Source organism: Cetorhinus maximus, chromosome 7 (assembly GCF_964194155.1).
Source record: "Cetorhinus maximus chromosome 7, sCetMax3.hap1.1, whole genome shotgun sequence".
NCBI classification, from domain to species: domain Eukaryota; kingdom Metazoa; phylum Chordata; class Chondrichthyes; order Lamniformes; family Cetorhinidae; genus Cetorhinus; species Cetorhinus maximus.
In genome coordinates, this window is record NC_135885.1 from 8,037,371 (window position 1) to 8,052,529 (window position 15,159).

General features: G+C 42.6%; 1 protein-coding gene across 1 annotated transcript in view; it reads left to right on the forward strand.

Annotated features, from left to right (window-relative positions):
- acer3 (alkaline ceramidase 3) overlaps positions 1 to 14,843 on the forward strand; it is a 202,575-nt gene extending 187,732 nt beyond the window's left edge. The window contains exons 10-11 of the mRNA XM_078545041.1: positions 1,934 to 1,979; positions 10,625 to 14,843. Coding sequence (XP_078401167.1) covers positions 1,934 to 1,979; positions 10,625 to 10,681 — 103 coding nt within the window. The 3' untranslated portion in view covers positions 10,682 to 14,843. The remainder of the gene's footprint in view (positions 1 to 1,933; positions 1,980 to 10,624) is intronic.
- Positions 14,844 to 15,159: the final 316 nt, after the last annotated feature.

Sequence of the window (15,159 nt, forward strand, 5' to 3'; positions counted from 1 at the left end):
ATCCATATCGCTGGTCCCTGATGCAAAGTGTACCTGTGTAAATATCAAAGAAGAAACAATTTGCATTTATGTAGAACCTTTCATGGCCTCCAAGCGCATTACAGCTCATGAAGTACTTTTGAAATGTAGTCACTGTTGTAATGTAGGAAATGCAGCACCAATTTGCGCTCAGTTAACTCCCACGAATAGCACTGAAAATACACAGAATACAGCTGAAAAAAATACTTTTTTTGGTTGAAGCTTTTTGTCTTGCACTCATCAGGACAATTCACAAGAATACCAAATGTAAAGGGAATGACAATTTATACCATAGGAGAAGAGAGTGCTGATTGGCGGGGTGGACTCTGGTAGAGGCGTTGCTGTGGAGAATGCACCAGTTGATGGTGACTAACAGTTAACTGCCAAGCATTGTTTGAAATTTAAACCAGGAAGCTTGACTCTGATTGGTCAAGGCACTGTCCTAAGGAATGAAACAGCGAATGACTTACTTATTTTGTTTAGCTAAACGTGTGGCGCATTTGTGTGTACTAGAAGCTACATATATTAATACATAGGGCCCTGTTCTTTGCAAAAAGAAAGAACATGTACACACATTGAGTCTGTTTCAGCTAAACAAAATAAGTGACAGTCATTGGCTGACTCATTCCTCAGGGCAATGCCTTGATCAATTAGGATCAAGCAACCTGGTTTAAATTTCAAACCATGCTTGGCAGTTAACTGACAGTCACTTCCAACTGATGCATTCTCCATGGCAATGCCTCTACCAATCGGAGTCCACTTGCCAACTAATCAGCATTCTCTTTTCATACAGTATAAATTGTTGTTCTCTTTACATTTGGTATTCTTGCGAATTGTCCTGATGAGTGCAAGATGAAAAGCTTTGACAAAAAATGTCTCTCTTTTTCAGCAACACTCGAGTTCTGTGCTACCAAACAACTAAATAATTAGAATCTTTCTTCAGTGATCTTGAATGAGAAATAAATAATGGCCTGGACACCTGCAAGAACTCCCCAGCTCATCGACTTGATTGAAACGCATACGATCCTGAAGGGTCTTGACAGGGTAGATGTGGAGAGGATGTTTCCTCTTGTGGGAGAATCTAGAACTAGGGACCACTGTTTAAAAATAAGCGGTTGCCCATTTAAGACAGATGAGAATTTTTTTCTCTCAGAGGGTGGTGAATCTTTGGAACTCTTCCTCAAAAGGTGCTAGAAGCAGAGTCTTTGAAATATTTAAGGCAAAGGTAGGTAGATTCTTGATAAGCAAGACAGTGAAAGGATATTGGGGGTGGGTGGGAATGTGGAGTTGAAGTTACAATCGGATCAGTCATGATCTTATTGAATGGCAGAGCAGGCTCGTGGGGCCGAGTGGCCTACTCCTCCTCATTCATGTGAAGTAGTGCATATGGTTTTTTAAAATTTATTCGCTCGTGGGATGTGGGCGTCGCTGGCTAGGCCAGCATTTATTGCCCACCCCTAATTGCCTTTGTTCAGAGGGCATTTTTAATGACATTTTACACCCATCTGAGAAGGTTGACGGGCCTCGGTTTAACATCTCATCTTACAATCAAAATTTGGATTCTTCCTAAATCAAAAATATTTGTAATGCACCATCCAGGTACCAGAGAATGACATTTAGCCTCAGAACAGTGTCTCAGCATGCCTTCGGAAGAGGAGTTAACTGGAAATTAGGCAAATTGTGTTGCAACCCGTATTTCTTCATAGCCTTGCTGCGCGCAGCTGAATATTTGGCAATGAATCTGGTTTGTGTCAGACAGTATTGCAACATTAAGACCTTGCTGAGAACAGTCAAACACAATAATGATGACTAGTGCATTGGTACTTATCGTGATTTAATCCTCACAGGTATCAACTTCTGATGCATATTTATGTACTGCTAACTCTGATCCAAGTTTCTTATCTATCTTTTTCAGTATGTATACAAGAACTCTATACTTGAAATACAGACCTAAAGTGAAGGTAAGTCATGACGAGTGATTTGCCAATTAGTGGCCTTAAGTTTCAGTTTTGTTTTGTAAAACAAGGTAATATTTTCCCAAGGTTTTGGTATCGTTAGGGAGGAAGAATGGTTTCCTACGTGTACAGACACGAAAATAACCATCATCTTGTAGGAATAGGAGTAAGTCAGTTGGCTGTTCTGTGTGCTAAATCGATTCGCCCAACTTTGCTTCATATCCCTTAATACCTCTGGTGAGCAAAAATATATCAGTCTCAGGTTTAACATCAACAATTGGCCAAGCATCAGTTGCTGTTTGTGGAAGATGGTTCCAAACTTTGGCCCACTTCTGTGTGTAGAAGTGTTTCCTAATTTCACTCCTGAAAGATCTGACTCTAACATTTCACAGAATCTTCATGGCACAGAAGGAGGCCATTCGGCTCATTATGTCTGCACCGGCTCTCCAATGAGCATTATGACCTAGTGCCATTGTTCTGCCTTTTCCTCATACCCCTGCACCTTTTTTCAATTCAAATAATCGTCTAATGCCCTCCTGAATGTCTCAATTGAACCTGCCTCCACCACACTTCCAGGCAGTGCATTCCAGACCCGAACCACTCATTGTGTGAAAAAGTTTTTTCTCACGTCACATTTGCTTCTTTTGCAAATCACTTTAAATCTGTACCCTCTTTCGTTCTTGATCCTTTTACGAGTGGGAACAGCTTCTCCCTATCTACTCTGTCCAGCCCCCTCATGATTTTGAAAACTTCTATCAAGTCTCCTCTCAGCCTTCTCCTCCCCAAGGAAAACAGTCCCAACATCTCCAATCTATCCTCATAGCTGAAGTTTCTCATCCCTGGGATCATTTTCGTAAACCTCTTCTGCACTCTCTCCAATGTGTTTACATCCTTCCTACAATATCATACCCAGAACTGTACACGATATTCCAGCTGAGGTCTAACAAGGGTCTTGTATAAATTCAGCATAACCTCCCTGCTCTTGTATTCTATGCCCCTATCAATAAAGCCCAGGAAACTATATGCTTTATTAACTGCTCTCTCCACCTGTCCTCCCACCGTTAATGCTCTGTGCCCATATACGCCCAAGTCTTTCTGCTCCTGCACCCCCTTCAAAATTCCACCCCTTATTTTATCTTGTCTGTCCATGTTCTTTCTACCAAAATGCATCAGCTCATACAACTTCATCTGCCACCTATCTGCCTACTCCACCAACTTGTCCATGTCCTCTTGAAGTTCCACACCGTCCTCGTCGCAGTTCACAGCACTCACAAGCTTCATATCATCTGCAAACCTTGAAATTATCAGAAAAACAACAGTCCTAATACTGACCTCTGGGGAACTCCCCAGCAAACCTTCCTCCAGCCCGAAAAACATCCATTGACAATTACTCTCTGCTTCCTATTTTGCAGGCAATTTTGTATCCACGTTGCTACTGTCCCTTTTATTCCATGAGCAATAACTTTTCTCACAAATTGGTTTTTGGCACTGTGTCAAATGCCTTTTCAAAGTCCATGTACACCACATTGACAGCATTACCCTCATCGAACTTTCTTCTTACCTCTTCAAAAAACTCCAAGTTAGTTAAACACAATTTCCCCTTTAGAAATCCATGCTGGTTCTTCCTTATCAACCCATATTTTTCCATGTGACTACTAATTCTATCCCAAATAATTGTTTTTAGAACTTTGCCCACCACTGAACTTAAACTGACTGGTCTGTAATTGCTTGGCTTATTCTTACAACCTTATTTGAACAAGGGCATAATGTTTGAAGTTCTCCAGTCCTCTGGCACCACCCCTGATTCTAGGGAAGACTGAAAGATTATGGCCAGTGCCCCTGCAACTTCTACTCTCACTTCCTTCAATATCCTTGGATGCATCTCATCCAGTCCCTGTGCCTTGTCAACTTAAATACCGACAATCTATCCAACACTTCCTCCTTATCAATTTTGAACCCTTCTAATGACGGAGTTTCCTTGTCTGTCACTCTGGACTGGGTAGCCTCTACCTCCTTGGCAAAGTATTCATTTAATACCTCAGTCATGGCCCCTTTGTCCATGTGTAAATTCCCTTCCAGGTCCCTAATCGGATCTACTCCTCCTTTTACCACCTTTTTTGCTATTTATATGTCTATAGGAGACTTTGGGATTCCCCTTTATGTTGGCTGCCAGTCTTTTCTCATAATCCCTCTTCACTTCTCTAATATGCTTTCTCACCTCCCCTCTGACCCTTCTGTATACCTCTTGGTTCTCAATTGTATTTTCTACCTGACACCTGTCATAAGCGCACATTTTCTTCTTTATCTTAATTTCAATCTCCTTTTTCATCCAGGGAGCTCTGGACTTGTTTGTCCTACCTTTTCCTTTCAATGAAATATACCTTGACTATGCCCGAACCAATTCTTTTTTGAAGGTAGCCCATTGTTCAACTACAGTTTTTCCTGCCAGACTTTCGTTCCAGTCTATCTGGCCCAGCTTTGTTCTTGCCCATCAAAGTTGGCTCTTGTCCAGTTAATTATTTTTACTCTGGATTGCCTATCGTCCTTTTCTATCATCATCCTAAAATGTACAATATGATGATCACTGTCTCCTATATGTTCCCCTACTGACGCTTCATTTACTTGGCCCACCTCATTTCCAGGAACCAGGTCCAACAGTGCGTCTTTTCTTATTGGATTGGACACATACTGCTGTAGAAATTTCTCCTCAACACAATCTAGGAACTTTTGCCCCTCTCTGCCCTTTATACTATCGGTCCCAGTCTACATTCAGGTAATTAAAGACCCCGATTATAATTACTCTATAATGCCTGAGTCTCTCTATAATTTCCCTGCAGATTTGTTCCTCTACGTCCTTCTCACTAGTTGGCGGTCTGTAGACTACACCGAGCAATGTAATTGCTCCCTTTTTGTTCCTCAGCTCTAGCCAAATTGATTCTGTCCTTGAACCCTCTGGGACATCCTCTTTCTCCAGCACTGCAATGCTCTCCTTAACCAATACCACCACCCCTCCCCCTTTCCTTCTTTTCCTATCTTTTCTGAACACCTTGTACCCAGGAATATTTAACACCCAGTTCTGCCCTTCCTTCAGCCAGGTCTCTGTTATCACCACAACATCATACTTCCATATGACAATCTGCGCCTGTAACTCCCCAATCTTATTTACTATACTCCGTGCATTCACATACAAGCACAGTAACTCTGATTTAGATTTTGTTACTTTCTCCCTTACTCCGACTTTACCTATTAACTTACTTTTCTCTATACTAGTGCTATCTGTCCCTCCCAGTATTTTGTGCACTCTGGTATTCTTCTCTAATGTTTTTTTCTTGGTTCCCACACCCCTGCTGAGTTAGTTTAAAGCCCTCCCAACCGCACTAGCAAAACACCCTGCGAGGAACTCAGTCCCAGCTCTGTTCAGGTGCAACCCGTCCAGCTTGTACATGTGCCATTCCCCCCCCACCCAGAGCAAGTCCCAGTGTCCCAGGAATCTAAAGCACTCCTTCCTGCACCATCTTTCCTGCCACGCATTCATCTACCTTACCTTCCTATTTCTGTACTCACTGGCACGTGGCACTGGGAGCAATCTGGAGATTATTACATTAGAGGTCCTGCTTGCTAATTTTCTACCTAGCTCCCTAATTTCAGACTGCAGGACCACACTTCCCTTCCTACCTCAGTCATTGGTCCCAGTGTGGACCATGACCTCTGGCTGATCACCCTCCCCCAGAATAACATCCTGCAGCCGCTCTGTGACATCCTTGACCCTGGCCCCAGGGAGGTCACATACCATCCTGGAGTCACATCTACGGCCACAGAAACGCCTGTCACTGTAGCTCTCCCTTTCTTCTCCTTCCCTTCCTATACAGCCGAGCCGCTCGTGATGCCACAAACTTGCCTCTGACTGCACTCCTCTGAGGAACCAGCACCCTCACCAGCTTCCAAAATGGAAAACCGATTTGTGAGTGGGACCCCAGAGGTCTCCTGCACTACCTGCCTACTTTTCTTGGACTGCCTAGTGGCCACCCCTCTCTGTCTCCAGGCCCTTAAGCTGCAGTGTGACCACCTGTCTAAATGTGCTATCCACGTAGCTCTCAGCCTCGCGGATGCGCCACAGTGACTCCAGCCGCCGCTTGAGCTCTGAAACCCGGAGCTCAAGTTTCTGCAGCTGGCAGCATTTCCTGCACATGTGGTCAACTAGGACACCGGTAGCGTCCATGACTTCGCACATATTATAGGATACTCATTCCACTTGACTGAGCTGCCCTGCTATGCCTTAACTCTACTCCCCTTACGTTAACTATATTCTACTTTGGATTATTTATATTACTGTATTATATTGGCCCTAAGTTTCCCTTATTCCTGGCACTTCTCAGTTAAATCCAACTATAGGACCTTTAAAAATATTACACTTCTCTAATTTACTGACTAGTTCCTATTTGCCAAGGCCACCGCTCTTCTTTCTGAGGAAATGTAGAACAAGAAAGGAGCACCTCCCTTCTCACCGAACTCCCTGTCACCAAACTCCAACCGAAGCACTCTACTGCAGCCAAACACAGCATTACAGTGCAGACAAAGTCAGCGCTATAAGATAGCCTACTTTTATACTCTCTGAACCTAGCCTCTGAAAACCTGATTAACAGTTGCAGTTGCAAGCAGAGCCTGTATGAGCCCTATTTTAAGGCTGGACTAAAACTCACCTTCCAACCCTAACAGCAACTTTTAGTTAATTGCTAAATTAAAGACAGACTAGACTTTAGATAGAATTCAACCCTTAAACTCCCTCAGTCACCAATCTCCAACTGAAGCTCTCTACTGCAGCCAAACACAGCACTTCAGTGCAGACTTTAGACCATGTTGCCTAGTCCTGGACTCTCTGAGCAATGGAAATTGTGTAGCTAGAGAGAAGCTATCTGTTTCCCTTACTACCTTGAAAACGTTCCTAAAAGCTAGGAAGTACAACCCTAGTTTATAATATTTGCATTCATGATACTTTGGGAGCCATGCTGGTGAAAGTTGTTGGTGGGATGTTTCAACAGCTCAGCTGCACCTTCTGGCCTGGCTTTTGTGCACTTTACTGAAACTTCCAACCATGCTTTGAGTCAACTGTCCTGCTATGCTGGGTAAATACAAATCGTAGTCAGGATAAAGCACGATATGCAGAATTCTTTAGGCTAAGGATTTCCTCTTGCTTAAACGTGTTTCATTGTGATGTAAATGACATGGACAAGGCGGCATTAATTCCCCATTCCCTACTTGCCTAGTTGTAGCAGAGGCCACTGATGCCGATGGGTTTATACTCCAGCAGAAGTCAGCACCTTCAGGTGGTAGGGGCAGGAGATATTTTATATGTAAAAGAAAAAAGGCGCAATATAAAGTTCTGTGAATGTTTTCCTCGAATGTGTTTGCCAATTCTTTCTAAAGTCTGTATTGAAATGCAAGAGTTCGTGAACAAGTAGCAACACTGAGCAGAAGAAAGGAACAGAAAAGTAAGGCCAGTTACATCTGGAACATGGCTTGTTTAAATTTAATGAGATGCAGCATAAAACTGTGCACTATGTAAATTACATGGTATTACCTAGAATGCACAGCACAAAAAAGGGCCATGTTGACCAGCTGGGCATTGCCAGTGTTTAGTTCCACATGAGCCTTCTCCGAGCTACTTCAATGCTATTCTATTCCTTTCACCCTCGTGTTTTATCTAGCTTCCCCTTGAATGAACCTATGCCATTCGCCTCAGCTTTTTTTATTTATGGGATGTGGGCATCGCTGGCTAGGGCAGCATTTATTGCCCATCCCTAATTGCCCTTGAGAAGGTGGTGGTGAGCTACTGCTTGTGCTAGTGTGTTCAAAAGCATGCTATGTTGGAAATTCACTTTTGTTCAGCAGCTGCCAGAGATGAGCAGGTTCAAGGTTCAGTCCTTAAAAGAAAACCTTGGCCTAACTCTCCCTTGACCAGCATTGTGCATCGGAAACCTGGGTGTCAAAAACTCAAGGGACGAGCTTGGAGCATCAAAAATTGGGGAATAATGCAAACCTGCCTCGATGTTTGCTATCACTGTTTTGAGGTGCCTTTATGAAATCATCTCTTCCAAAAGCTCTCACAACAAATATTGATTAAAAAGTACAAGAGCAAAATTCTGTGGGGACTGGAATTTGAAGTGAGGACAGAAAAGGCTGGAAATACTCAGCAGGTCTGGCAGCATCGGTGAAGAGAAAAACAGAGTTAATGCTTAAGGTCTGTGATTTTTTTTCATCAGTTCCGATAAAAAGTCACAGACGTTGAAATAAAGTGACTCGTTTGCACACAGACCGTGCTCCCAGTACCAACCCCCAGAGCTTCTGTTAGAGGAGAACTCCACCTGACACTCCATAGTTGTCTTATCCAAAGCATCCTTTTCTGGCTTGTACTTTGTTTTTCTTCTGTGTTTCTTTACTAAACACATCTGTTGAATTGTTTTGCCCAACGAGGAAGTCAGCGCTGTTAGGAATGACTTTGCTCCACTGTTATCGTTCAGTATCAGCACCTGTCACTCCAAGACAGTATAGCGCCAACAGCCGCAGAGTAAAGAATTTGACTAGGGACCTGAATAACTTGAAGAACACAGGGATAGAAAGCCAGCAGCATCAGAAACCAGGACTCCAGGCAGTAAGTCCCAGCATGTACTCATTGGCACTCTGTCTCTGTAGCCCCCAACATGTATCCACTAACACTGCCCACAAAGACTGCAGCCCTTAACATATACCTACTTGCACTGTCCACAGTGAAGCCCCTAACATGCACCCAATTGCATTGTGCAAGCTCCCTTCAACCCCCAGCACGCACCCATTAGAATTACCCACAGATATTGCAGCCCACCATGTAATCACTCTGTGCAGTCTCTGTAACTCCTTACATGTACTCACTAGTACAGTCCACAGACACATTGTGTATGCACATGAGCCCCTAACATGTATCCACTATCAATGCACAGAGTGCCTCTAACTCCCAGATTTTAGTCATTTTATTTACCATGGAATTTTAAAAGGTTGGATTTGAACCCTGGGTCCTCTAAATCCCAGTCCCACATTCAACCAACTGAGCTATGCCACTTACGCTATGGGGAAACTTAAATTCCAATTTCCAGGTTATTTTCTATTGCATGTATTTGGTCATAGTCCATCATTCCATTGTTAGTTGATTACAAGAGAGAGTCAGCCATCATTTAAAAAGATGTGTAATGTTTACAATGTTGTTTGTTAACTTTTTGTTGTGGGGCCCAATCCCAAGTGGTGTCTTTGTTCGAGAGGCACTCATGGAATGATCCACTACCGGGAAGGAAGATGGATTTATCCCCAAAATTTCCCATATGATGAGATCATGATTTGAAATGTGCCACCCCAGTAAGTTACTGATTAGAAGTCAAGCCAACCCAACAACAACAATTTGCACTCATATACCACCTTTACCATAGAAGCGCTTCACTGGAGCACTATCAGACAAAATTTCATATTGAGCTGTATGAAAAGATATTAAGCCAGGTGACCAAAAGCGTGGGCTTCAAGGAGCATCTTAAAGAAGGAGAGAGAGGCTCTAAAAGTTTTGGGAGGGAATTCCAGAATTTAGAGTCTAAGCAGCTGAAGGCATAATCACCTATAGTGAGGCAATGAAACTCAGGAATGCATGAAGCAGAATTGGGGCAACACAGAGGTCTTACTGAGGTAGGGAGAGACAAGGCCATGGAGGGGTTTGAACACATGGATGAGAATTTTAAATTCGAGGTTTATGGGCTGGAGGCCAATATAGGTCAGTGAGTATGGGTGATGGGTGAAAGGGACTTGGTGCGAATCAAGATACAGCAAGCAGAGTTTTGGATAAGCACCCTCACAGAAGTGCGGGGTGAGAATAAGCCATGCAGGACTGGCAAGTGCCCTAATTTTGAAGGGCCATTTCACTTGCACTATGAATGCTGGGGCTACCCTGCCTTCTAATTATATTATTTTTGCTGTCTGTCATTGAATAACAAAAGGAGGAGAGCAGTAGTGCTGTACCTCAGCTCTGTCAAGACCACGTACCCAGATTGGCCCAGATTCTCTCAAAACAAATCAAAATGGAAAGTAGGTCCTGGACATTAGTTCCCTGTTTTACAGGCACACCCACAAATGGAATAATTGCAGCTAGGAGGATAGGTTGGGTAGGTGGAATTGTGTCCTTCATTTCTTCTTCTTGTGGCCAGTAAGTCTAGAGACTTCAGCACATAATCTAGGCTGACACTCTGGTGCAGTACTGAGGGAGTGCTGCTCTGTCAGAGATTCCGTCTTTCGGATGAGATGTTAAAGTGAGGCCTCGTCTACCCTCTCAGGTGGACGTAAAAGACCTAGTGGCACTATTTTGAAGATGATCGGGGTAGTTTTCCACAGGGTCCTGGACCAGCATTGACCTCTCAACCAACATCACTGCAATACATCAGCGATGTGATAAAAGCCAGAAGCAGTGGGAGCTTGCTGTGTGCACATTGATTGTCACCGGTTTCTACATTACAACAGTTGACTGTGCTTCAAAAGTACTTCATTGACTGTAAAACACTTTGGGATTGGTGGTGAAAGGTATTATAACAATGCAATTTATACTTTCTTTCATTGCTATTTAATGATTTTTTTTTAAATTTCAGTTTCTGCTTGGTGTGTGGCCTGTTATTTGGGTGGAACCTCCTCCTAAGAAGCACTAAAAAACTTCAGAAATTAAAATCTCTGGTAAAGAGCAAGCTGCTCTTCAGCACTGAGAGCTGTTTCATCTGATTCTGTGGAGCAAGTGTTCATGAGTAAAAAGGTTTGAACTGAATCATGAAGAGAAGAAACACACTGATAAATTTCAATCATGCTGAGTTTTTGTATTTATTTTTTTAAAATGCTGCCAGGTGTAGTCGAATAACATGGGAGGTTATTATGTGCAAGGGGAAATAAGGAATATTGCAATTTGTATGATGATGTTTGGGTGGTCTCTAATAACACTCTGATAACCGATTTAATCTGAGAGCAGCTGATCTTCTTTTGGATTTTGTATACGTGGCCAAAATATTGAACAAATTATGGACTGAAACTCACTGCTTCACTGTTCCTTATAACATTTTTCTGTTTGTGTCTTGCTGTCAATTCTGCCCGTCTAATGGTTTAAAGAATTTGTTTCACAAGATTTACTATTAAGTCTCTCCGTGGGCCCTCAACACCAGAGGTGTGCAATGAGCAATACCTCAACACAGAGTTGCAAACATATACAATGAAGGACAGGCAGAGGCCATTCCAGATCTTGGGAGCGGGGGAACGACGTAGCTCATCCCCAAACAGTTGTGGGGGGGATGGTGGGTGGGGTGAAGAACAATGGAACCATACCCCTCCTATCATCTCCCCTCATCTCCTACTCTGGCGCTTTGCTCCTGATCATTTTAATGCCATTCACACAGCAGGTTACCAAATTTCAGTATTGTACGAGATATTTTGAAGTCGAGCTGGGTGTGGAGGGCTAGTCGGGGTGACTCCAGGACTGTGCAATTTGAGTGAGAATGAATGTCATCGCTGCCCCTCTCAGTAACTAGTTAAACAGTAACGGTGGGGGTGGAAAACACAATAGGGCTATTGTTTTCTAAGAGTTTAATCAGTTTGTGCTGGTCACAGAAAAGACTGAAAATCGTGTGCGTGCGTTTGGATTATATTTAAACTGCATATCATGTTTACTCTTCTTTCAGTAACCTTTTATATTGGAGTTTTATAGCTAAAGTTTCTGTCCTTCATTAGAGTCCTAGAATTCAATGGGGATTCTCCCGTTCTGCAGCCAGACCCATCAGGGGATCATCAGAAAATGTAAATACCATTTCCATAGGAATTCCCCAGGGAGGGCAGCAGGAGATTGGGCGAGTACCCAGCAGAATTTCAGGGCATGGGTGAGTTTATTTATGAAGCTGGAAGTGTGGCCCCCACATACATTACTTAGGAATTTGGCAGCCCTGCTCTTGTGGTCATGTTAATCAGGCCTGGATTTTGTTGTACTTGATTTATACTTGATTGGCCTTTTTCCCCTCTCCTTAATGCCCTTTCCCATCACACCTCACTTCATCATGTCAATTCTGATCATGCAGGTTACATACCATTCCAGGCTGCCCTCCAGGCAGTGCACTAAAGTTATTTTTTCATGGGCGTCCAAAGCCCATGGCCTGATGCAAGGGGTGAATTGGCCTCAATTCTGGTACATCCCCAGTTCAGCAAGCCAAATGTCACCTTACGTGGTAATGCGAAGGTTTGAAAGCTCCAGCCAATGTCCATCACCCCATATTACCACCTGTTAGCTGCTGTGAAATAGGACCTGCAACGCACAGCCTGTCCATCTGTATTTGTAAAGAGATGAAACAGTCCACTATCTGGGGTATTCTCATGTATTATAAAATCTGCCATTCTGTTCGCTTTAGCCAAGGGAACCAAGTATTCCAGGTTCCTAATATTTTCCAGCTCAGTGGTTCCCTGAGGGTTTATTGATTTGGGATGGGACATTCATGAGGAGGTGGTTTTATGTTACATCAGTGTAGCAAACAGTTCCCCAGTAGCCCTGTAGACTGCATCCCTTAGTGTTAATGAGCCCAGTGCCTTTATCCCAGCTATGTTCTGTCTTTTAAGAGACTGAGCTATGATTAAGAGTAATTTCATACAGTCAGCATTGCCATCAATCCAGTTAAGGGTGATGTTGAAAGCAAGCTAAATTTCTCAATACATGCCAATGAGGATTACACAGGGATTTTCCAGGGAGGCCATGAGATGAATGCCTTGTCAATTGCAACGTTGACATAAAGTTCCTGTTGTTGGTACCAATGGTTGATGGTACTAATGCAGTAATATTATGTGTGTCTTTGGGTTGTTAATACCATCTTCTGGACTTTTAATTTTGTATTATTTACAGGTGAATGCCATTCGGGAAAGTCTGAAAGTCATTGCTGTAGACACAGGGACCAAATGTTAAGTCCAGAAAGATTTCTCTTGCTCCCAACACTACCCTCCTCCCCATCACCCTCCCACTCCTGTGCAATAAATTACAGTGACCATGCTCTTAGTTCATAAAATTCATACTCTGGACAAGGGGTTTAAATCATTAACCGATGTCACCCTGGTTCAGTTTGCCCACCTCCAGCTTATTAATCGTAACTAACAGCCAGGAGAGAAGCAGCTTTTAAAAAGTACACTTGCCAATTATAAGACAAAGTCATAATTCAGTTTAGTAAAAGATATTTCCACTAATAACAAAAATATGACTAGCCAAGTACAATTTGACTGTGTTTGTTGCATAACTGTTAGCTTCACTGATGGGACACGACTGTGGAAAAAAGGACAGATTGTTCTTCAGTTTTTCATCATTGTCTGTGTGAGAACTATGTTACTATTGAACTAAATGCATCGCTGAGTTTTGGATCATCTTTGTTTTTAAATTTGTGTTTAAGATGCAGCTGGGTTTAAGTTTGGTGATGTGGGGAGAGAGCATGACTTATTTTGGAGCAATTTCAAAGGGGAAGACGAAAGCAGGCGCTGTCGAGAACAGACATCGTATCGAGACTTTGAATTGCATCATTCACAAATGACAATAAGTAAAGACCCCTATCTCCCCCTCCCCGCCCTGCCCAGTACCTTTCAGCTGAGATTGAAACAACCTGACAAGCTGAAGTGCTTCAGCAATGTTCTGATTGAAGGCTGGAATTTCAAGCAAGTGTCATAGGTAAGGTGCCACAGGGGTACTATGCACAGAGCCTGATTCTTTGCTTTTGTTGCTGAGAAGCTGCCCCAAGTGGTCAGAAGTGAGAAGGACAATATTGTGTAACTATTTTAAAAATTGTCCAACTTTTCTAAAACTGGAAATCATGTGGCCCCTAAGATCACCGCGTTGATTAGTTTCTGCTTTTTTGTTTTTTTTTGGTTTGACAGTTTCTTCACTTAATACCTACTTCATATAACTGCAGAAAATTCAAGCACACAAGAGGTTTATTATTTTGATGCGGCTTGTTTCGCTATTGCAGGGAATTTAGATGTTTTTGAAAATAACATATGAGGGTTTCCTCATGCAAATACGATTCGAAGGGGAAAACATTCCAAATTTGGTGAAACAAATCTTGCTGCAATTGTGCTGTTAATCAAGCTAGGAGCACTTCACGACTTTTCCCCTCTGAATGCAGTGTCGTTGCTTGGATACCAAGCAAATAACACTTCAAAGTGCCCAGTCCTTACTCTATTGAGTGAGACCTCCCAAACCAAGGTCGTGAATCTCCAAGTCTAGTGACTCTATAGCTTTAAAACATAACCTATTTGAAAGTGTCTTTGGAAGTGTGCACCTGTGTTGTTACTATGCGATTCTTTCCTATCTGATCTGAACGTTCAAAGGGCTTCCAATCTGCACAGGGTATTATGTGAATTTATTTCTACCCTCCTATCTCATCGGCAACAGATGCACATTGGGGTTACATGGCGGACCTGCACTGGTGTCTAACCCTTGTCCATCCCTACAGCACTGATCTGTATCGCATGTGTGTGAGGGGCTATTAGAATATTCCACAACCAATTCATAAACTGACCAAATTTTCTTCATATAATTTCTGTAATCATTTATAAAGTGTGTCTCCGTTGAATGTTGCTTTGCCCAATGCAATGACTGCAGCAGCACTATGGCATTACATGGTGTGTGCTCAGAATGCACTCCAGAGGTGCCAGGAATGGACAACATAATAAAAAAAAAACAGCACCAGTGTTAACAATAAAAAGACAACTTCAAATATTGAATCGTACACTATTTTGAATTATGTGTAATATTTCAATATTAATGTAACTAACTTTTGTGAAAAATTAAAAGCTGATGAAAGAACATTGTATGTGTGTGTGTTATGTTCAGTAGAAATTGTTCACTATTTCCCCCAATTGAAATTGGAACTTCTGCTTCTCATTCTTGCATCTTTGACACCAAGTGCTTGCTTTCACCTCAACAACTCCTCTTCTGGGCCCATAATTTAAGTGTATGTTACTGGACCAGTCACATAGAGGCCTTGAGTTCAAACCTGATGGCTCATTATGATAGTTGGATTGTTAGAATTGAAGTGATCTTTTCAAAATGATCATGAAAGATGCTGTATTGTCTCAGGAAACCAACTTATTTGCACAATGCCCTTGAAGAAAGGGACCTTCC